We start from the raw sequence: 22,811 nt of genomic DNA on the forward strand, positions 1-22,811 counted from the left end.
GTGTACCTCAGCCATTGTGTGCGTGTGTTCCCGACTCACGGTGAATGTTCTAGAGTGTACCTCAGCCATTGTGTGCTTGTGTTCTTGACTCACTGTGAATGTTCTAGAGTGTGCCTCGGCCATTATGTGCATGTGTTCCATATGCACTGTGAATGTTCTAGAGTGTACCTCAGCCATTGTGTGCATGTGTTCTTGACTCACTGTGAATGTTCTAGAGTGTACCTCGGCCATTGCGTGCTTGTGTACCTGACTCACTGTGAATGCTCAAGAGTGTACCTCGGCCATTGTATGCGTGTATTCCCCACTCACTGTGAATGTTCTAGAGTGTACCTCAGCCATTGTGTGCGTGTGTTCTTGACTCACTGTGAATGTTCTAGAGTGTACCTCAGCCATTGTGTGCGTGTGTTCTTGACTCACTGTGAATATTCTAGAGTGTACCTCGGCCATTGTGTGCGTGTGTTCTGGACTCACTCTGAATATTCTAGAGTGTGCCTCGGCCATTGTGTGCGTGTGTTCTTGACTCACTGTGAATGTTCTAAAGTGTACCACGGTCATCGTGTGCATGTGCACCTGACAATAAATGCTCTAAAATGTACCATGGCCATTGTGTGCATGTGTCTTCAACTCACTGTTAATGCTCTAGAGTGTGCCATGGTCATGGTGCGTGTGTGCACCTGACTCTGTAAATGCTCTAGAATGTACCATGGCCATCATGTACATGTGCACCTGACTCACTGTGAATGCTCTAGAGTGTACTTCAGTCACTGCGACTGTATGTACCTGACTCTATAAATGCTCTAGAATGTACTACAGCCATTGTGTGCGTGTACCTGACTCTCTCAGTGCTCTAAAATGTACCATGGCCATTGTGTGCGTGTGTCCCCACTCACTGTGCATACTCTAGCGTGTACCTCAGCCATTGTGTGCGTGTGTTCCTGACTCTATAAATGCTCTAGAATGTCCTATGGCCATTGTGTGTGTGCACACCTGACTCATTTTAAATGCTCTATGGCAGTAGTCCCCACATTTTCAGCACCAGGGACCAGTTTCGTGGAAGACAATTTTTCCATGGACAGGGTGGATGGTTTCGGGATGAAACTTCCACCTCAAATCATCAGGCATTAGATTCTCATAAGGAGTGCACAGCCTAGATCCCTTGTGTGCACAGTTCACAACAGGATTCCCGCTCCTATGAGAATCTAATGCCTCCTGATTTGACAGGAGACAGAGCTCAGGCTGTAATGTCACTTGCCCACTCCTCACCTCCTGCTGTGTGGCTCACTTCCTTACAGGACATGGATTGATACCAGTCCATAGTCCTAGGGTTGGGGACTCTTGCCCTAAGAATGTACTCGGGCCATCATGTGCCCGAGTGAATGCTATGAATGCTGCATTGAATGCTCTGGAGTGTACCAGAGACACGCATGGTGTGCGCCTGACTCACTCTGAACGCTCTAGAGTGTTCCAGGGTCGTGTTGGGTGTGCACCTGACTCACTGTGAATGTCTAGAGTGTACCAGAGCCATGCTGGGTGTGCACCTGACTCACTGTGAGTGCTCTAGAGTGTACCAGGGTCGTGTTGGGTGTGCACCTGACTCACTGTGAATGCTCTAAAGTGTACCAGGGTCGTGTTGGGTGTGCACCTGACTCACTGTGAACGCTCTAGAGTGTACCAGAGCCATGCAGGGTATGCACCTGACTCACTGTGAGTGCTCTAGAGTGTACCAGGGTCGTGTTGGGTGTGCACCTGACTCACTGTGAATGCTCTAAAGTGTACCAGGGTCGTGTTGGGTGTGCACCTGACTCACTGTGAACGCTCTAGAGTGTACCAGAGCCATGCAGGGTATGCACCTGACTCACTGTGAATGCTCTAGAGTGTGCCAGGGTCGTGTTGGGTGTGCACCTGACTCACTGTGAATGTCTAGAGTGTACCAGGGCCGTGTTGGGTGTGCACCTGACTCACTGTGAATGTCTAGAGTGTACCAGGGCCGTGTTGGGTGTGCACCTGACTCACTGTGAATGCTCTAAAGTGTACCAGGGTCGTGTTGGGTGTGCACCTGACTCACTGTGAACGCTCTAGAGTGTACCAGAGCCATGCAGGGTATGCACCTGACTCACTGTGAATGCTCTAGAGTGTGCCAGGGTCGTGTTGGGTGTGCACCTTACTCACTGAATGCTCTAGAGTGTGCCAGGGCCGTGTTGGGTGTGCACCTGACTCACTGTGAATGCTCTAGAGTGTACCAGAGCCATGCAGGGTATGCACCTGACTCAGTGTGAATGCTCTAGAGTGTACTGGGGTCGTGTTGGATGTGCACCTTACTCACTGAATGCTCTAGAGTGTGCCAGGGTCGTGTTGGGTGTGCACCTGACTCACTGTGAATGCTCTAGAGTGTACCAGGGTCGTGTTGGATGTGCACCTGACTCACTGTGAATGCTCTAGAGTGTACCAGAGCCATGCTGGGTGTGCACCTGACTCACTGTGAATGCTCTAGAGTGTACCAGGGTCGTGTTGGATGTGCACCTGACTCACTGTGAATGCTCTAGAGTGTACCAGAGCCATGCAGGGTATGCACCTGACTCAGTGTGAATGCTCTAGAGTGTACCAGAGCCATGCTGGGTGTGCACCTGACTCACTGTGAATGCTCTAGAGTGTGCCAGGGTCGTGTTGGGTGTGCACCTGACTCACTGTGAATGCTCTAGAGTGTACCGGGGTCGTGTTGGATGTGCACCTTACTCACTGTGAATGCTCTAGAGTGTGCCAGGGCCGTGTTGGGTGTGCACCTGACTCACTGTGAATGCTCTAGAGTGTACCAGAGCCATGCAGGGTATGCACCTGACTCAGTGTGAATGCTCTAGAGTGTACTGGGGTCATGTTGGGTGTGCACCTGACTCACTGTGAATGCTCTAGAGTATACCAGGATCGTGTTGGATGTGCACCTGACTCACTGTGAATGTCTAGCGTGTACCAGAGCCATTCAGGGTATGCACCTGACTCACTGTGAATGCTCTAGAGTATACCAGGATCGTGTTGGATGTGCACCTGACTCACTGTGAATGCTCTAGAGTGTACCGGGGTCGTGTTGGGTGTGCACCTGACTCACTGTGAATGCTCTAGAGTGTACCGGGGTCATGTTGGATGTGCACCTGACTCACTGTGAATGCTCTAGAGTGTACCAGGGCCGTGTTGGGTGTGCCCCTGACTCACGTGTATTTAGCATTGCTTTTGAGGGGTTGGGGAGGGAAACCTCCCTTACTGCCTGGGAGTGGCCATGGGGGTTTCTCAGCTAAGGTGACAGTCGCACTCTGTGTGGTGTATCAGGGTTAGCCAGTGGGGCCTCTGAAGATTCTCGTGTGGGGCCCGGAAGTGGTATCTCAGACTGGTACCGTGCAGGGTCTTGCTGATTGTAGCCTTTTTGTGACACGTGGTTTCTGAATATCTGCCATCAGATTTGACCCGTGATGCTGGTGTCTGCCTCCCTCTATGGAGCGTGTTGCTTCACAGAGGGTGGCTTCCGCTTCTCCACTAATCTCCAGTGGTATATAACATACACCTCTTTGTACAGTGCTTTTACATGAGTTTAACTCAATTTTTAAAAAAATTTGGATTAAAATCTTAGCTATCTGAAATATTTAGGGTTATTCTTTTTAATTTTTGTATTTGTTAATTGACAAATTGCAGTTGTATGAGGTTACTTTTCTTGAGTTTTATTAAGCACCTATGTTTAACCTCAATAACATTAAAACATTTAGATGAAAACTTTTCAAAACGTATTTTGATGTTTACTACTTTTTAGCTAGAACTTCCTGCAGGTAAACCCCAGTGATGCTTGGCCATGACTAAGAACAGTTCCTTCCACAAACTAAGACTGTGCTGCTCTTACCGCTTTGTGAGTACACGCTAGTGTTTCAAATTCCATCCAAAACCAGCTGCCCTGGGTTATGGAGTCTTATCAATTCCTGTATTTTTGCTTCCTTCCCCCGAGTCTGGTTTGCTCTGAATTAATCATCTTTTATAGCTTGCTGAATCACCTACATTTCTGTTTGGAGCCACCCCGTTTCTCTCCTCGTCCACGATTTTGTTCTCTTGTGGATTCAGAAACCAGAGGGTGGCACAGGTTGGGACTGTGGGCAGTTGGAAGGGGCACCCTCATCTTCTGAGAAAGGACTTGAGGATGCCGCTCTTTGAAACACAGTGTTCGAAGCTTCAGAGCTGTCCAGAGGCCTTTAAAACATTGCCTCGTTCTAGAGTTGTTGGCTCTTTTCCAAATCCAAATGTACTAACGGTGATAACTAAATTTATTTTAAAATAGTCTCGTTTGTTAATATGACATCTTCACTCTTACCTGGAATTCTTCACTCTTACTTAGAATTTGTCGACAGGTATTAAGTGTTGTGTGCCCCAAAGGTTGCCGGTCACTGTGGGGAACACAGAAGAGTTTTAATATGTGGGGTGCATGATTCAGAAACCTTTGCTCTCTTTAGAGACACTGTAGTCAGATATTCATGGCACCGAAGGAGGTAGCCAAGATGGGTGTTTGTGCATTATTAAAATTGGTCTATGGGAAACATGTGGATAACTTATGAGCTCTTAACTTTGATTCATAATTAGGTCGTCTTTGACATCAGACTGGCTAGTTCCCATCCTGTGACGTGTGAGTTAGTTGGGAAGGGAATCTGCCTTTCTGGAGCTTCTACTAAAGACCCCAACTGTCTTGGTGCTGACGTAGACTGCACCTTGCTGGTCCCACTGGGAGAAGTCACTGTCACTGCACGCGCTGGCATAGCCCACACGGATACTCCTTGCTCCAGCCTTTTGCTTGCTTGTTTTTGGTGGGAAGCCCATGTGAGTTCTAAGTGAGATCTGCTGGGGAGCTTATGAATCCATCTCAATTTACTGCCCGTCATATAGAAAATGTTCCGCACGGGGTCAGTGCGTTACCCCACCAGCACAAGATCTGTGGGCTGCCCATGACATCCTTCTCTCCCTGCATTCCTTTCGTTCCTTGGAATTCATTGTCAAGCTGTTCGAACTCTACCTGTGTTTACCTGCAGTAACTGGGCTACGGAGAGAAGTGTCATCATTTTGCTCCAAACAAGTATCTTCACCATTAGGATCAGCCATTGTCTTAACTGGATGTGAGCAGTGGGTTTTGGAGCAGGTTTTTCAGCATCCTAGCGATAGAGTTTTGGTCTTGTTTACTACATATTATGTGTTTATTATGATTATGATTAGATAAGATACAATAAACTCTTGGTCTAATGTAGGCGTGGTGTGCCTTTGATCACAGTACTGTGAGCTTTCTGTGTGTTCCTTAAGCTACAAATGAGAAAGAGATTGTGGTTTTGAATGATGTTAATGTGATTACAAGTAATAATAGCTCCATGGACAGTCTCGAGATGATGGTGTAAGGGAGGTATGCTTGAGGGTGTCCTCAATCAATCCGTATTGTGTTCTGTTTAAAAAGAAATAGTGTGGCCGGGCGCGGTGGCTCAAGCCTGTAATCCTAGCACTTTGGGAGGCCGAGACGGGCGGATCACGAGGTCAGGAGATCGAGACCATCCTGGCTAATATGGTGAAACCCCGTCTCTACTAAAAAAATACAAAAAACTAACCGGGCGAGGTGGTGGACGCCTGTGGTCCCAGCTACTCGGGAGGCTGAGGCAGGAGAATGGCGTAAACCCGGGAGGCGGAGCTTGCAGTGAGCTGAGATCTGGCCACTGCACCCCAGCCTGGGCGACAGAGTGAGACTCCGTCTCAAAAAAAAAAAAAAAAAAGAAATACTGTAGTACCTTATTGATGTCTTTAATTACTCCCAAGTTGAATCACATGGAATGAAATTCCCTTCTTTGTAAGTAAGCGTTTAAGAATTTCACCAGAGAAAACAGAGATCCATATTTGCGACCACACTGAAAAATTCTTGGTGTCTTTATGGCTTTATTGCAGAGGTGAGAGGATTTTGGTCTTTGTGGAGTAACTGAATACACATTGTATCATTTAGGATGGCTTTGGCTGCAGTTGATGGGAAACTGTGGCTCCAACTGGCTCAAACATTAGGAAATGGCCTCACGTCAAAGGCAGGGCAGACCTTGAGCCTGGTGTGGCCGGTGGCAGCTCCTCTGCCCTGCTCTAAACTCTGTCCTCCCATCTCCTCCAGTATTTTGCCATTATCCTTGCGTGCCTAAGGAGATCGCTGCAAAGGATGTGGGCATCCTGTGCAAATCACCTTCTCCCCTCTGCCTCCCTAAGACTCTCCACCCTCCAGCCCCCACAGGCCTCCCTCACGTCTCGTTGGCCACTGCTGGTCAGCGTCTATTCCTTAGTTCCTGATGAAGCCCACGTTGGTGAGTGTCTTAGCTTGGGCTGCCATAAAAAGTGCCACATACTGGGTGGCGTCAACATGAAAATGTGTTCCTGGGGCGGGAAGTCTGGGATCAAAGTGCTGGCTGATTCATTTCCTGGTGAGGGCTCCCTTCCTGATGTGCAGACAGCTGCCTTCTCGCTGTGTCCTCACGTGATGGAGAGAGACAGAGGAAGCCTGCCCTCCAGGCCTCTTCGTCTCTTCTTATGAGGGCATGAGTCCCATTGCGAGGGCCCCACCCTCATGACCTCCTCTAACCCTAATCACCTCCCAAAGGTTCCATTTCAAGTACAGACAGTCCCTGACTTATGGCTTCTTGACTTTACAATGGCATGGAACCACTATGCATTTGTAGAAATTGCATTTTGAGTCCCATACAACCATTTTATCCAATCCATTACATGAGATATTCAGCACTTTCTTATAAAAGAGGTCTTGTGTTGGATGATTTTCCCAGCTGTAGGCTGATGTGAGTGTTGTGAGCGTGTTTAAGGTAGGCTAGGCTGGCTCTGACATTCACTGCATTTTCAGCGGGGTTTTAAACTTACGATGGATGTGGGGACATAGCCCCCGTGTACATCGAGGATCATCATCTGCAGCGTCACACCGGGTGGGGGGCTGGGACTTTCACACACGAATCTGGGGGGGGGGCACAATTCAGTCCATCACAGTGAGACAATAAAAGTGTTGTCAGCATTGCCAGATGACAATGTGATAAATACTCTAGCGACTACAGGCCAGGAAAAGAGTTCCTGCGTCACGAAGAATGTGTATCACAGCTCTCAGCTACCACCCTGGGTATCTCAAATGTTTATGTTAACATTTGGTACTTCTCTTTCTCTTAGTGTCGTGTGGGAGCCAATGGGAGATGGGAAGAAAATCATTTCATTGGCCGATAACCATATCCTGCTGTGGGATTTACAGGAAAGCTCAAGCCAGGCTGTGGTGAGTAAAAGGAACAACACAGCGTTTGTTTTTGTATTTTTAAACGAAACCGCATGTTCTCACTCATAGGTGGGAATTGAACAATGAGAACACTTGACACAGGGTGGGGAACACCACACACCAGGGCCTGGGGTGGTGGGAGCGGGGAGGGATAACATTAGGAGATACACCTAATGTAAATGACGAGTTAATGGGTGCAGCACACCAACATGGCACATGTATGCGTATGTAACAAACCTGCACGTTGTGCACAGGTACCCTAGAACTTAAAGTATCATAACAAATAATAAATAAATAAATAAATAGGGCCTTTGGGCTAAATTCAGAATATAATTCTTGATTCACAACAGTTTAGAATTTTGACCTTAGTTAATGAACAGACTGAATCATCAATCAAAGAACTGAGTGATGGGGTCTTTCAGGTGAAAGCCGTTTAGATGTCACTCAGGGCTTGTGAGAGATGACGCACAGAACCCAGCTGTTTGCAAAACATCTGCCTTTTGCTGCACTTTGAGCAAAGGAGGGAGTGGGATGCCCAGGAGTATTTTCTACTGTTTCAAGCGTGCTGTCCTTTTGATGAATGGATTCTTAAAGTATATTTGGGTAAAATCATACTTTAAGTAGGAGCAATTATAACATTTTAATTTCATAGTGGTGCCTCGCTCTTTTCATGTATTTGCATGAGTTATGAAAATAACGTTTAGCACTTTCTTTGGGTTGAGTTTTGCTTTTAAATATGCATCGTTTGAATACTTTGTCTCTCACAGAGTAAATATTAATATATATTTTTCATATTTGATTTCTTAAAATTTTCTGCTTTAAAATGTGGTTTTTACATGCATTCATAATTTCATTGCGTTTGTTTATGTCAAAGTAACCACTTTAGAAAAGAGAAAAGGGAAGAACTTTGAACTGATAGCGCTTACAATGTCATTTATGCCTCGGGGGCCGCGTTGCCTACACACAGTCAAAGGGATCGCGCAAGCATCCATTGGATAGATTTCTCCAGTGATGGCCTCATCTTATATTTATTTGTTCCTCACATGTTTTTTTAGCTCTTCTCCCTCATGGTGCCTTAGAATATCAATAAGTCCTTTCCTCACCCCTCTAGGCTGACGAGGTGGCATGAATAATGATCCATCATTATTAATAAGTGGCACAGAAGTAAGACTTAAAAATATTAAATGTCCTGTTAAAGCTTTAAACCTCTGAATGGACAAAAGGGAGTCTCACAGCCTTCACTGTGAAATTAAGTGTTGGGCATTCACCCGGAGCATCAATGGTATTTAAGGAAGAGATTTATTATTTTTATGAGAAACTTTAAATATAAGGCATAGCTTCATATCTTGGAGTAGAATGCAAATTTCACACAAACTTTTAAGATAAAACAGGAAACTTGAATCATATCTCATGCCTGAGATTGACCCCTGTGGACCACACCTGCAGGCCGGGGAGATATGTTCATAGTCTCCACCTTCCGGGAGATTTGGCAGAGTCCTGGTCATGGTCGAAGGCGATGCCTTCCTTGTCCCTTCCCTCTCTGTGTTTTCGCAGGGCGTTCCCACTTAACCGTAAACCTCCAGGAAGAAAGAGGAAAATACTTTCCTATTAAAACGCCAGGCTCATGGTAGGCTTTAGGCAAGACACTTGTGCAGAGGGCCCAGCTCCTGGTGTAGACACCTGGGGAGAGGGCTCTGCTCCTGGTGCAGACACTTAGGCAGAGGGCCCAGCTCCTGGTGTAGACACCTGGGGAGAGGGCTTTGCTCCTGGTGCAGACACTTGGGGAGAGGGCTCTGCTCCTGGTGTAGACACTTGGGCAGAGGGTCCCGCTCCTGGTGTAGACACCTGGGGAGAGGGCTCTGCTCCTGGTGTGGGAAGAGCTGGCTGGAGCCTTCTGCACACCTACTGTGCTCGCCGTCTCAGGGAGGTTGCCAGGAAGAAAGGAAACCCCAAGTCCCACACGTTAGGATGCGGCAGGTTCTCATCTGCCCCAACTTTGGAGACCTATTCTGTAATCAAACTGTGAACACATCTTCAGAGCCTCGGTCATCTCAAATGGATTTCATGGTAGGGTGATTAATCTGTAACTTATTTTCTGCAGAGATCAATTTAGTTTTCTCTCCCCCTTTTTTATCCACTGTCAGCAGTTCTGTCAATATCACTTTGCGACCCTCCACTACAGTATTTAATACAGAAACCTTCCGATCGATTTCAGCCATCTTCACACCCAGCTTCTCAATGTTTTTTTATTGTTTGAGGATATTGCCTTCTGTGGTGAATCTAATCTCATGCTCACTGCATCATTACCTTTTGCAATTAAATCGGAGATTCCTTGCCATTTATAATCATTAGCAGAACTCAGGGGAGGCCTGGAGTGGAAGGTTCCGTGGGGGCCACAGACCCCGCTGAGGGCAGAGGGATGGCCGCCCTGTGTCTGTGCTTGCTCATTCATCTTCGCCTCTCCCAGCTTTCACTCGCCATGAAATAAATAGCTTCTGTCAAGGAGCCGACAGTAAGCCAGAAGAAGGAAGCTTGCTTGAGGATTCGCTGCCACCTCTGCCTTCTGTTCACACAGGAGAGCAGGAGCTCCTTGAAGGTGGCCATCTAGAGAGTGCCATCTGCTCGGCGTGACACACAGCACCTCTTCGAAGGAAGGGAGTGTGCTTCAGGAACACAGTGTTTCTGTTGGAAAGTTTCTAATCAGAGGTTTAAAATGCACCGCAGGAGGATCAGATAAACAAACATAAGCTGGGGGTGCTCCTAGCGACAGCAGCAATGCCACGCTCAGGGTGTCTGTAAATGCAAACAGTGTTTGTGTTTTGGGGACCAAGAGAGCAGTGGGCAGAAGCCGAGTTTAATGTCAGGGCTCGTGGGGAGGGGCTCAGAACTTGGTGGCGGTTGGTGGGTTCTGTGGCCCCTGCCAGTGCAGCTTGGAGAGCCTGTTCTGTTTTCATCTTTCACGTTCTCCAAACTGGAAGCGACACAGTGCAGAGGAAAGGAAGAAGCTTGTTTTGTTCAAGTGGAGAACTTCGTGTGGAGAACCTGCCCACTGGTTCCAGCGGCCACCCTCCTGTTCACAGCAACGTGCCCATACGTGGATTCAATTGTCTTTTTATTTCTGATATTTTATTAAAATTTTATTTATTTATTTTTAAACTTTCGTTTTAGGTTCAGGGGTACGTGTGCAGGTTGTGACGTAGGTAAATTGCATGTCACAGGGGTGTGGTGTACAGATGACTTCATGACCCAGGTAATAAGCACAGCACCGATGGGGAGTTTACAGTCCTCTCTCCTCCCATCCTTCACCCAAACTACGCTCTCACTTAGAAGTGGGAGCTAGGCCAGGCGCCGTGGCTCACGCCTGCAATCCCAGCACTTTGGGAGGCTGAGGCGGGTGGATCACCTTACATCAGGAGTTCAAGGCCAGCCCGGCCAACGTCATGAAACCCCGTCTCTACTAAAAATAAAAATAAATTAGCCAGGCGTGACATGTGCCTGCAATCCCAGCTAGTCAGGAGCCTGGGACAGGGAGAATTGCTTGAACCTGGGAGACAGAGGTTGCAGTGAGCCAAGATCACACCACTGCACTCCAGCCTGGCGACACACCGAGACTCCGTCTCAAAAAAAAAAAAAAAAAGAAGGGGGAGGTAAACCCTGAGAAGACCTGAACACGGAGAATGGGACAGCAGCACCGGGACCTCCTCAACTCGCCTGCGGACATTGTTTTCTTGTCTAGAAATCAAGCATGCTCACCCTGCATGTGGCTGTCATTGCCGTGGGGGTGTTCAGGGGCACCTCCTTGTCCTAGCGTCTGTCTCCTGTCCTCTGTGGCAATACAAACCAGGACAAGCCTCACTCCCAGCCTCTCTGTAGCCGGGTGTGGCCGTGGACTGAGTTCTGGACAAACAGATGTGGGTGGGACGGGTGCGTTCACCCTGAATGAGAAGACGTTCCCTTCGCGTTTTAGGTCTCTGCTCCTGAGAGGTGGAGGCGGCTGGCAATGTTCTTCCCTATTCTGTCACTTTTCTTTTCCTTTTTTTAGTAGGGTCTTTTTCAGAGTAAAAGTTTCTCTCTTTTTTTTTTTTTTTTTTGGAACAGTTTTAAGTTCACGGCAAAATTGAGTGGATGATACAGAGATTTCCCACAGCCTCCCCCACTCCCAGCATATCCCCCGCTGGTGTGAGACCTTTGTTATCACTGATGAACCCACATGGGCACATCACCGTCACCCAGAGCCCCTCGTTGACATTAGGGCTCCCTCTTGGTGCTGGACGTTCTGTGGGTTTGGACAAATGTGTCCTGACACCTGTCTTCCGCTGTGGTGTCACACACAGTTGTTTCACGGCCCCGAAAATCCTCTGTGCCCCAACGATGGTTCTTTCCTCACGCTCTCCCTCCAAGCGCTTTGCAAACCCGACGTTCTCACCATCTCCATCGTTTTGCCTTTTCCAAGATGTCACAGAGTTGGAACCATACAGTGTGGATGATTTTTAGATTCGTTTCTGTCCCTTAGTAATAAGCAGTGAAGGTTTCTCCAGGTCTTTTCATGGCTTGAAAGCACATTTCTTTTTATCACTGAGTAATGCTCCATTGTCCGGAAGGTTCTCCATGTCGATGAAGTTCAGTTTGTCAGTTTTTCCTTTTATGCATTGTCCCTTGTCCCAGGGCTGAGAGCTGAGATGACTCGGATGCTGAAGATCGTCTCCTGCTTTCTCCTGAGGGGCTGATGGCTGTGCATTTGACAGTGACGTCATGGTCCACTTTGGTTAAGAGGCACAAGGTGTCTGGGCCTCCTTCCACCACCCTCGCCATGTAGGGGACACGGAGTCCAGGCTTCCCTGTTGTGGGGGTAGCACGGACATGGTTTTTCTGGGCTGCTTGTCTGGAGTACATGGTTACTGTCTAGGGGTTTTGTGTCCTACTCGGCTGCCCCTTTTTGAAAACGTGGCTTTCAGTGGGCTCTTCTGGGGCCTTACTTGGTGGTGTTTCCTGGCTGCCCACTTCTTCCGCTCCAGGTCTGGAGTGAATGAGGCAGAAGGAGACCCCAGGGAGCCCCACCGCGTGTCTCCTCATGCCCCTCGTGGGCCTGCCCTCTCTCTCCAACTTTCAAATCACCCTCTGTTGTATGTGCAGTGTCCAGGCTTTCATTGTACTTAGTGAGAGAAACACGGAGCGGGTGTACGCTCGGCCTTCCCGGCAGCAGGCGGCCCGGAAAAGATGGTGCCGGTCACCCGCTTCCACTAGTTGTTCCTGCTTCTGGAGACCTTGATAATATGAGAGCTCTTCCCTTGTGCAATTAGAGGGAAGAATCTAAACATTCCAAATGAGCGTGCATGGACCCTGTGTGTGCCGTCATTCCCAGGCTGGAGGCCGTGTGGGGAGGAGGAACACGGGAGTCGGGGAGCAGGGATGGCCCCAGACGCCTGCACCTGCCACGAGCCTCACTCATGCAAGAACGCGCCACAGGCCTTGCGCATGGAAGAAGGACCCGCCGCGGGCCTCGCGCACGGAAGAAGGACCTGCCGAGTGTGTCCTGGGGGATTTGGTGTTGAGTTATGACTGCAAGAAGTCAGCCACGCCCCCAGCATACCAGAATGCCATGGCCAAATTTATTCAACAGATACTCAGTGAGCTCACTTTGGAGAGGGTAGTGAGGACTTTTCCCAACACATGGTCATTTCTCACTATTTTTAAGTAGTCCTTTTAAACAGAGACACAGACCTTGTCGTCATATAGTTGGGCCCCTCCCAACTGACAGATGAGGAAAGCTAATGGAAGCAGAGGAAGTTTCTGAAGGTGACGTGGTCTGAGTGCCAGATTTGGGGCTGCAGGTAACGTCTGATGCCCTGGGAGTGAGTCCCACCCAGGCACAGAGGTGTTCACAGCGGCGCCTGCCTGCCCAGACCTCTCCTGTCCTCCTTCAGGTCTGTGAGGTTCTCAGATAACTTGCTCTTACTTGAGTATCTTGAATGATCAGTGACATTTTGTCCCATGAGCATGAATTTGATTTTTGGAAAAAGTTGATTGGAACAAAATCTGGTAAATAAAATAGGTAGGCAAGCTTTGCAAAAGCCGATTAGTGGAAAACGGGTTAAAACCACATGAAAACCGATTTCCTTGTGAGACTCATAAAAAGACATTCCAAAATATTTTGAGCAGAGACTTTGTCATTAAAATAAATGTCACCTTTATAGCCAGGGGTTTCAGACAATGGCCAGTGAAATTTATGTTTTGGACATTTGTTTTTTATATACATTATATATTATATATCTATATATATTTGGATATTATCTTTAAGAAAATATGTAGTCAGTGATTTACTAAGTTGCATATTTTGATATCATAGTATAATTTACCAAGTTGCATAGTTTTAATATCATAAAACTACGTATATAGTTTGATTTTAAAATTTTGGAGCGCACTAGCATTTTCTTTTTAGTCTTCCACTCAGATCTTGAATAAAATTCATTAAAACACAAAAGTGGCGGGGTGCTGGTGGCTCTGGTTGCTAGAGAGCAATTGAGCGTCTGTTTCCCAAGCTCTTCAAAGACTTCTTTCTGGTGATACAAAACAAATTGTGTGTTTTTAGAACCAGGCGTCTTTAAGAAAGGGGAGCCGCTCACCCTGGGGAGCTTTGGCACAAGCTCTCTATCAGCACCCTGTTCTGAGTGCCTGCCATGTCCGAGGGCCACCTGAGCTGTGACATGCTGCTGGAGCTTTGATGGCCAACACAGAGCCTCTGCCTTTTCTAATGTGCCATGTGGTTATAGGGCCTGCAGTATCTAGATGATGCATTGAATGTAAGATTTCAGGTTTTGCTGGAATAGCTGGGACAGGCACGGGTCAGTGGAAGGTGCACAGAGTCCAGGACGACCTAAGCTGGGGGCGGCGAGGGAGGCCTGGAGGCAGTAAGTCCTCCTGTAGCTGGGGCGGCAGTGCAGCCTGCAAAACCAGGTCCCCTTCCTGCCACTCCTTAACAGTGTGACCTGGGACATGTTCCTGGGCCTGACCAAGTGTCAATTTAACAGTGGAATTACAGGTTACAGGACAACAGCGTTTCTCACAGCAAGCACTTAGTGTGTGCCTGTCGGGTAGATGGACGGGCGGATGGGTGGACACGTGGATGGGTGCGTGGGTACATGGATGCGGACGGAGCAGCTGTAATACATGATCTCCAACACTGGGCCATGGGCGAAGGTCACCCAATAGGAGGGTCACCAAGAAGACCCTCGTGCAGAGGCAAGACAGAACTTGAGGTCGCAGAAAGCAGTCTGTGTCTCCTTCATAATTAAATGACTTTCCCCAAAGTCAGCAAGTGATCATGACATTTCAGACACGAGGGATCCGGCGTGCTTTCATGACGCGCCGCTCCCAGTGTTTTCTGCCCTCATTATTCTTTTGAAAAGATCTTTTTCCCTCTCCCAAGAATTGCCTCTAATTAGACCCACCTCTCTAACAGATCACTAATGTCTAATTGGGGTTGCAGAAATATTTTTTATAGTTTAGTCTATCTTGGTAAAAAAAAATTCAGATCTGTACTCATGGCCTTTCCAATTTTGAGTGTGTAAAACTGAGGTCAAATCTGCATTTTGGGGTTTAAGACACACAGTTTTTCTCCAGAAACAGAGCTTAGATTTTGGTGTAGCAAAGGAGGAGTGAAAAAACCCTTTTAGTTATATTCGTCCTGCAAATAGAATCCTTTTAGAAATAAACTAAAAATAAGTTTAAAACATCCCGTCCTGTCACCTAATGGGGACAGCTGATGCCCTGTGTACATTTTCTAATACAGGAAGGCGCTACTCTTCCAGGAGGCCACATTGCAGACTCTCATGGGGGTCAGCTCTGTGCACCTCAGACATTGTCTCCCCAGGAGATGGTGCCCTTGATGGTGTGTGGGAGCCTGCAGCCTGCTGGGGCTCTGTGTCCCATTCAAGCTGGGTGTGCAGCATCCCTCAGGGCCAAGGGCCTACCTGCTGTGTGACCCTGGCAGGACCCACCTCCACCCTTTCTCTGGCCCCTGGTGCTACCAGCTCCTGCCATCTGGAAACAGGAGCCCCGGCAGCCAGGTATCCCACCACAAGAGCCTGGGTGTCCTGCCAGGAGAGCCCAGCCCTCCCCAGATCCTCTTCCTTTTCTTTTTCTTCTGCATCCTGAAGGTGGTGCTGGGCCTCAGGGACTGCAGCAGATTTCATTTCCATCGCCTCCGTCAGACCCTAGTGCTCCAGAAGGCAGTGTCAGTGTTCGCCCTGCATAGAGACCGCTCAGAACTCTTCGGAATGTTCCAAGGTGCTGTTTTTTTGAGTCATAGTAAAGACGAAGAAAAACATGTTTAAGATGCCTGCCACGTGCTAGGCACTGTCTGGACATTTGACATGTATTATCTCCTTTAATCCTTATAACCCTGCAGGGTGGGTTCTTTAGTATCATGCTGTACGTGAGTTATGGGAGCTGTAGCCAAGCCCCAAAGAGACTAAGTAATCTGCTGATGGTGGCTTACTGGGAAGCAGAGCTGAGATTCAAGCTCGGGGTATTCACGTTCAAAGCTGGGACTGGAATTCCCAACCAGAGATAGGGAAGAGAAGTTTCCAGAGGTGTCATTGGCGTTCTCAAATGGGCATTACAGGTGCAGCAGTTAGGATGTATTTGGCTGCAGGAGACAGGGAATGACTTAAACAAATGAGGAATCTTTATTATCTGCTGTAACAAGAAGTATGGAAATAAAGAGATTCAGCATCTCCACAGCATCAAGGCCTCAGTTGCTGTGCATCTTTCCACGCTGCCGTATCCACGTGGGACTGCTTTCTGCCTTCGTGACTGCGGGGCAGCTGCAGCAGTTCCAGCCATCACATGCAAACTCCCACAATTCCTGTGCAGAGAAAGCAGATTTCTCTGCATCTCTGTAAGGAAGGCCTTTCTTAGAGGTGCCTCTGTCCAATTGTCAGACACAGTGGCAAGTCATGTCTAAACTAGTCATTGGTGAGAACAGTTTCCTCCTGCTCGCCTCAGAGCAGTGTCGGTCCCTGAGGATGGGATGGGAAGGGGCTCAGGGTGGGGTGGGCATGGCCATTTTGTGAGCCAGCCCCTCCCGCCTGCCATGCAGCCCAGGGTGCACAACCTGGGACACGCCTGCACCAGGTGCTTCGTGTGTCCTGCGCCCTGGAAACGCCTTGCTGTTTCTTCACCCTGCTGTTCTCTGGCCGTGGTGAGAGGGTGGTGCGTGCCTGCCTCTGCTGGCCCTCCAGTTTCCTTGGTGTTGGTCAGCGTGCAGGTGTTAGGGTCTGCTGTGAGCGCGGCCTGCAAGTAGTAGGGTCTGCTGTGAGCAGTTCTACACGTAGTAGGGTCTGCTATGAGCATGGCCTGCATGTAATAGGGTCTGCTGTAAGTGCAGCCTACGCATAGTAGGGTCTGCTGTAAGCATGCCGGCACGTAGTAGGGTCTGCTGTGAGCGCAGTGCTGTGTTCTCTGTGGTTTTCCTGTCCTCCAAATCAAGCCACCCTTGTCAGCTCTGTGGCTGTTGATGGCCGGAAGTATAGCTTTTTGTCTTTCAAAGTCTTGTGCTGAGACTCTTCTTAGATATGCTCCACGTGAACTGCTACAGACGATGCCAGGGACATCCTTCTGCTCGTGAGGAGGTGTATTCTTTTGTTCGTGTCCCGGCATTAGTAACATCTCCCTTGAAAGTTTTGTGGGCGCCTTTAATCATTGCTTTTGGACCGGGAAGCACTGAATATTCTTCTTTAATGCTGGAAAAGATTACCGCATGCATCGCGCCCCGTGGAGTTCTTGCTGAGTTCTGTCTCCGTGTCCCCAGGAAACCAAAAAATGTGATTGATTAACCTTACAACTTACACTGTACCGTCTGCCCTGAGTAGACCGTCAGAAATTGATGGTGAAATATCTTTCAGGCTTTTATTAAAATTTACCTTCCAGACTTCTCTGCACCTGTGAGCGTGAAGTTTTCAGGGCCTGGGAGTACAGGCATTAGCATGATCAGTGGAGTGGAGTCAGGAGACATTTCCTGTTTCTGCCTGCGGCTGGCTGTGGTCACAGGCAGCTCGCCCGTTCTCCCTGGGCTCTAGTTTTCCCAGCTGTGGAGTGACGGGGGCCAGAGCCCGCCTCTGAGCTGCCGAGATCCAGCAGGGTCTCCCCTTCTCTGGGGGCGTTTCTCCCTCACCTCTGGTCAGTGCCTCGTGTTAGTTGTCTGTTGCTGGAACAGATGACCTCGAAATGCTCAGCACGGCCCACGTGTGTGACCTCAGCTTTTGTGTGGATAACCTGGAATCCAGGCACACCTCAGCTGGGTCCTCTGCTGGAAGCCTTCCTCGCACAAGGCTGTGGTCTCAGGGTCAGTGGGCTGGGCTTGCTGCTGGTCAAATGTGGCTCCTTCTGGGCCGCTGGACTGAGGGCCTGGATTCCTCTAGCTGTTGGCCAGAGACTGCCCTCAGCTCCTGGCCATGTGGCTCCGCAGTGTGGAGCTTGCCTCATCCCAGCCAGCAAGATGAAGCCCAGATCTCTTCTCATCTAATCCGCCGAGGGACCCCACCCTGCTGTGCTGGTTAGAGGCCAGCCCTGCTCTGGGGCAGGGACTCCACAGGCCACCAAGTCCGGGGCCATCCCACACGCTGCTGACCATGGGCCTCTTCTACCTGCAGCTTCCCTGGTTTTCAGCCGCCTCATGTCACAGCTTCACCTCTGCCAGCTCTGCTTTTTTTTATCTACCCTCCAGCTGGAGGAGGCGCCCCGACCGTGGGCTCTCCCACCCGACTCAGTGCTGTGCTGTTCCGGCCTCCTGGCCAGGTCTGTTTTGTGTCTGACTACGGGCACGTGGTTCCCCTTCAATCAGGTTTATTTACGTTACCTGCCTCTCTGCTTGGTGCGGCTTTTGTTTTTGCCAGGAATGGCTCACTCCTGTGTTTCACTGATTTAGGTTCTGTTCAGTCGGTAAAGCCCATCTCAGTTCCTAAGCCTCATGAAAACTTTCCCTAGTTACTGTAACCTGGATGAGTTCTACTTTCTTTGAAATCCATCTCAATGTACATTATTATCGTTTACCCTGGCTTTGTCACTTGTTAGCTAGCTTTTAAAACATTGTACAATTATTTAATTGTTCCAAACCTCAGTTTTCTTATCTGTCAAATGGGGATATTCACATCTACATCATGTGACTTGTGATAATTTCACTAGGAAATGAACATAAAAGCTCAGCACAGGGCCTGACATTGAATAACTGATAACGAGTTGTATTTGTTGAGTAATTTCTTTTCGTTGCACACCTTTACCTCTGCAGCTAGACAGTGAGTGTGAGAACAAAACCCACGTCTGCCATCATGGCACTCGGCATGGCCGAGGAGCTTGCTCAATAAATACTTGTTGATCACTTGCAAGGCTAATTGGTGGTTGGTTGATGGCTTAATTAACTTACTCTTTCAAAAATCTAGACAAGTCCATAAGCTGAAGGCTCGGACGTGTTTTATCCCGTGGGTTTTGGACGCACGCAGTGCTCCATTTTGCTGATGAACTTCTGCAAGGAGCACTTACGGGGTTAGAAGCTGATGAAATGCAGGAACTTGGGATTGCAGAATGGCTGTGCTGGGGGCTCAGCTTGCATTGGGATGGCAGAATGGCTGTGCTGGGGGCTCAGCTTGCATTGCGTGGCTCGAGGTTTTGGGCCTTCTCTTTCTGGAATGGCCCTATGGCGTTTCCCACGCACGAGTCATCAAGAACGTGTCCAGGTCACTCTGCCTAATTTGCATTACCTTCTAGCAATGTGACCTTGCATTCTGTCTTCCTAAAGAGTTTCATAATGAACCAATACAGTTAGTAGAAGGTTAGCTGGACCACAGTATTGATTAGTTAGAAACAATATCCAACCTTCTCATCATATCTGCTTATTGGTCTTTTTTACTATATTCATTGTCATCAGTGAATAATCATTAACCTGATAAGCAGGTCTTCAGAAAGCTGAAATAGTACCTGTAAAAAATTTCACTTGACTTGTTTTTTGTTTACCTAAAGGGAATACTACAAAAGTATTTCTTCATTCATATTGTCGATGTGGAAGTTAAGACATTGAACCTAGGTCAGGTGCAGTGGCTCACGCCTGTAATCTCAGCACTTTGGGAGGCCAAGGCGGGCAGATCACAAGGTCAGGAGATTGAGACCATCCTGGCTAACACGGTGAAACCCCATCTCTACTAAAAATACAAAAAATTAGCCGGGCGTGGTGGCGGGTGCCTGTCCCAGCTACTCGGGAGGGTGAGGCAGGAGAATGGCGTGAACCTGGGTGGCGGAGCTTGCAGTGAGAGGAGATCGCTCCACTGCACTCCAGCCTTGGCGGCAGGGTGAGACTCCATCTCAAAATAAAATAAAACAATAAAATAACATAAATAAAAAACACTGAACCTAACTAACTGTAAGTTGCCAAAGTTAAAGCCAAAAATTAGCTCACCCTGTGTTTCTGAAATAATGTGTACACTTGAATCATTGCTACCAATTCTTCTCTTTAGGAAACTGTATTCCATCATTGCTGTTGGCAACATTTATTTTGACTTACTCCCAAATTGGCTTTTACTAAAGGTTTTCTTGTGGCTTAGCGTTTAGGGTCGTGAATTTTCCAGCTCCGTTTTCTTTCTCTCTCGGTAGCTTTGCGAGGGGGACCCTCTCCTTGGCTCCTGTGTGCCACCATGCACACTACATGGTCCCTTGGAGCTTGCTGTGGGAGCCACGCCCTCCCTCCCTGCGGCGCCTGTGCCCCCGCTCTGTGCCCGGGTCCATGCTGAGCATTCTTGGGAGCCCGCCTCCTGCGCCAGCTGGAAAAGCTGCGCCCTTGTAGCAAAGGAAAGGCAATGAGAAGGAAGAGATGCTGTAAAATCTGATGGAGTGAAATAGAAAGGTGGGAGGCGCCTCTGATTTTATGAGCAGAGCACTCCCCTCTTTTGTTAACATCCCCCCCTCCGCCATGATTGATTGTTCCTGGCGAGTGCCTGGCCTGGCTGTGCCAGTCTACCTCCTTCTCCAGGAATTTGGGGTGACGTCTAGGGGTTGGCTTATCTTTGGGTGCCTGGTCAGGGGGACGTCAGGCCCTGGTGTTCCCGGTGCCTTTGCCTCCTGCCCTGTGGACAGACGGGAGCCAGGCCGGAGTGAGAAAGAGAGAAACGGAGCTGGTGTGGAGAGAGGGGCCCAGCTCAGGGTGGGAGCACGTGCCTGGGGCTCGGCAGCCCCAAAGTCCAACGTAGTTCCCACCTCTTGGTCCTGAGACACCCCGGGCTCCTCAGGTTCAGTTTCCCTTTGCTGGTGCTAGTTCGAGTCTGGCGTCCGAGCTGCTGCACATGCTGCCGTCACTGTGCCGAGTGCACAGGCCCTGGCCCGCCTCCCTGCCCATAACCCGAGACCTGCTCAGCCTTTCTGGTTCGGTCACTCTGTCCTGCTGACAGCTGGCCTGGACCCTGGCTGTCCTCACCAAGTTCAGTGCTTGGTTCCAGCCCTGTCCCCACCGTTCTGCCTGGCGCTGCGCTGGCTGCCTTGGTGAGCCGACCAGACTCTCACCGCGCACGCCTTGGCCTGGTGTTCATGACTCAAGCTTAACCCCGCTGTGATCACATGTGCTTGCGCGTTCTGGTGTCTGCCCCTGCCACCCTCCCTGCCCTGCCCCCTTGTCCACCTTTCAGTTCTGCACAGGCTTCCCGAGGCCCCACACGTGGCGGCTGCTCCAGCCGCCTCCTCTGTGTGCTCCTGGCATCTTCCTGCTTGGTCCCTGTGTGGGACACACGCCTGCCAAGTGTCCCCACACAGCAGGAATGCAATTAACATTTCCTGCATGGAACAGAAATAGCCCTTCAGCTTACTGTGGAGAGAGGATCTGTAAGTCACCGTTGGTACATACGACAGTAGAGCAGATAGTTTACCAGGGATATTGTAAAACAAAAGCCCTGAGCTTTTCCTAAGGAGACGTCCTTTGACTTCCTGAAAGTGACTTGGTTGTGGGGATAAAAGTGGTGGGCCAGGGTGGGCAGGGACCTGGGCACAGGGGAGCTGGGCCGGGGGCACGCAGGAGGCTCTCCATAAACAAGAGAAGGAGCCTGTTGGCAGCCATCCACTTGGGGCTGGGAGGGAGTGGACAGGTCCACTCCTCGGCCTGCCGGTGCCCCTGTCCAAGCGATTCCTAGAGAGTTCCTCTGACCATCACTGTGGCTGTTCTTCTCCCGGCTCTCAGTGAGGCCCCAGGTGCCACCCCAGCCCTAACCCCCTTGCCTGTTCCCAGATGTGGACACACCCCGCCATGCAAGCCCAGATGCAGACACGCCCCCATCACCTCTGCCCGGATACAGACACAACCGCCCATGGCTGCCCAGATGCAGACACAACCCCCCATGCCTGCCCAGATGCCGACATATTTCCCCCATGCCTGTCCAGATGCAGACACGCCCCTGTCACCTCTGCTCAGATGCAGACTCAACCCCCTATGCCTGCCCAGATGCAGACACACATGTCACCTCTGTCCAGATGCAGACACAGCCCTGTCACCTCTGCCCAGATGTGAACACACCCCCTGTGGCTGCCTAGATGCAGACACAACCTCCTCACTTCTGCCCAGATATGGAGTCATGGGTACACTGTCCCCCCAATGGGTCTCTTGTGTCCCCACCTTCTCTTGACCTCTTTTCATCACAAGGCTCTGCAATGATGGTGGCTTTCAGTTGCCAGAAACTTTTCCTAAGCATCGGAGCCGGCTTTAGGAGTGGGAGATGAAGGTGTGGCCTCTCTCCCTGACTGAGCGCAGCGTCTCGTCTCTTACTGATGAGGGTCCTTCTCGGCTTCTGACCAGGACTGTTCTGAGTTCTCAGTCTCTCCCACAGCCTGTTTGCACAGGACTGGGGGGACACCAGGTCTTGGAGCTCACGCCTCCCAGTGGCCACCTCTGAAGTTGGGAGGCCTCTTGCTGGGAGCCACAAGGAGCATCTGCAGCCGGTGTGCTCTTTCCGGAAAGCCCTTTGCCCGTGGCTTAGACGTGCCCTGTTTCTCACTGGGAACCGCCTGTCTTTCCGTTCTGAGTGGTGGTTTCCAGGCAGAGCCCCTTCCTGTCTATGCAGCGGGCACTCACTCTGTAGGGACCTCCAGGCCTTGTTCACCCCAAGCCTGGGCGCCCACCCTGCCCCTGCCCAGCAAAGCCCCTTGGTAAATCTCGTGAGATGGTGAATAAACTCCAGCACCAGCTCGGTCCTTGGGCCTCTCACAGCCTGTCTAGCAGCTCCATTTGGACCTGCCCTTGGCCCGGCCAGGCCCACCTCACCAGCCACCTGCCGCAGGCTCCTCTCAGAGGGCTCTGAAGAGCACAGCTGGTTTGAAAGTTAACAGAATTAGTGGTGGGAACTGTGTCCCTTGGGAGGACTTGGGGGCAGGTGTGACAGAGGACCCTAGGGCAGACCTGGACCCTTCTTGCCTTTAGCACTCGTCCTTTGCATTAAAATTCAAACCCCAAATTGAAATAATGACGCAGCCAACACACGCA

At 49.6% G+C, this 22,811-nt stretch overlaps 1 protein-coding gene across 6 annotated transcripts in view; it reads left to right on the top strand.

Moving 5' to 3' along the window:
- EIPR1 (EARP complex and GARP complex interacting protein 1) overlaps positions 1–22,811 on the top strand; it is a 608,423-nt gene that overhangs the window by 577,173 nt on the left and 8,439 nt on the right. For all 6 annotated transcript variants that reach the window (XM_077960189.1, XM_015111610.3, XM_015111611.3 and 3 more), the window contains one exon: positions 7,204–7,303. In XM_077960189.1, the coding sequence (XP_077816315.1) occupies positions 7,204–7,303 (100 nt within the window). The remainder of the gene's footprint in view (positions 1–7,203; positions 7,304–22,811) is intronic.

This window comes from Macaca mulatta, chromosome 13, assembly GCF_049350105.2.
Source record: "Macaca mulatta isolate MMU2019108-1 chromosome 13, T2T-MMU8v2.0, whole genome shotgun sequence".
Taxonomy (NCBI): domain Eukaryota; kingdom Metazoa; phylum Chordata; class Mammalia; order Primates; family Cercopithecidae; genus Macaca; species Macaca mulatta.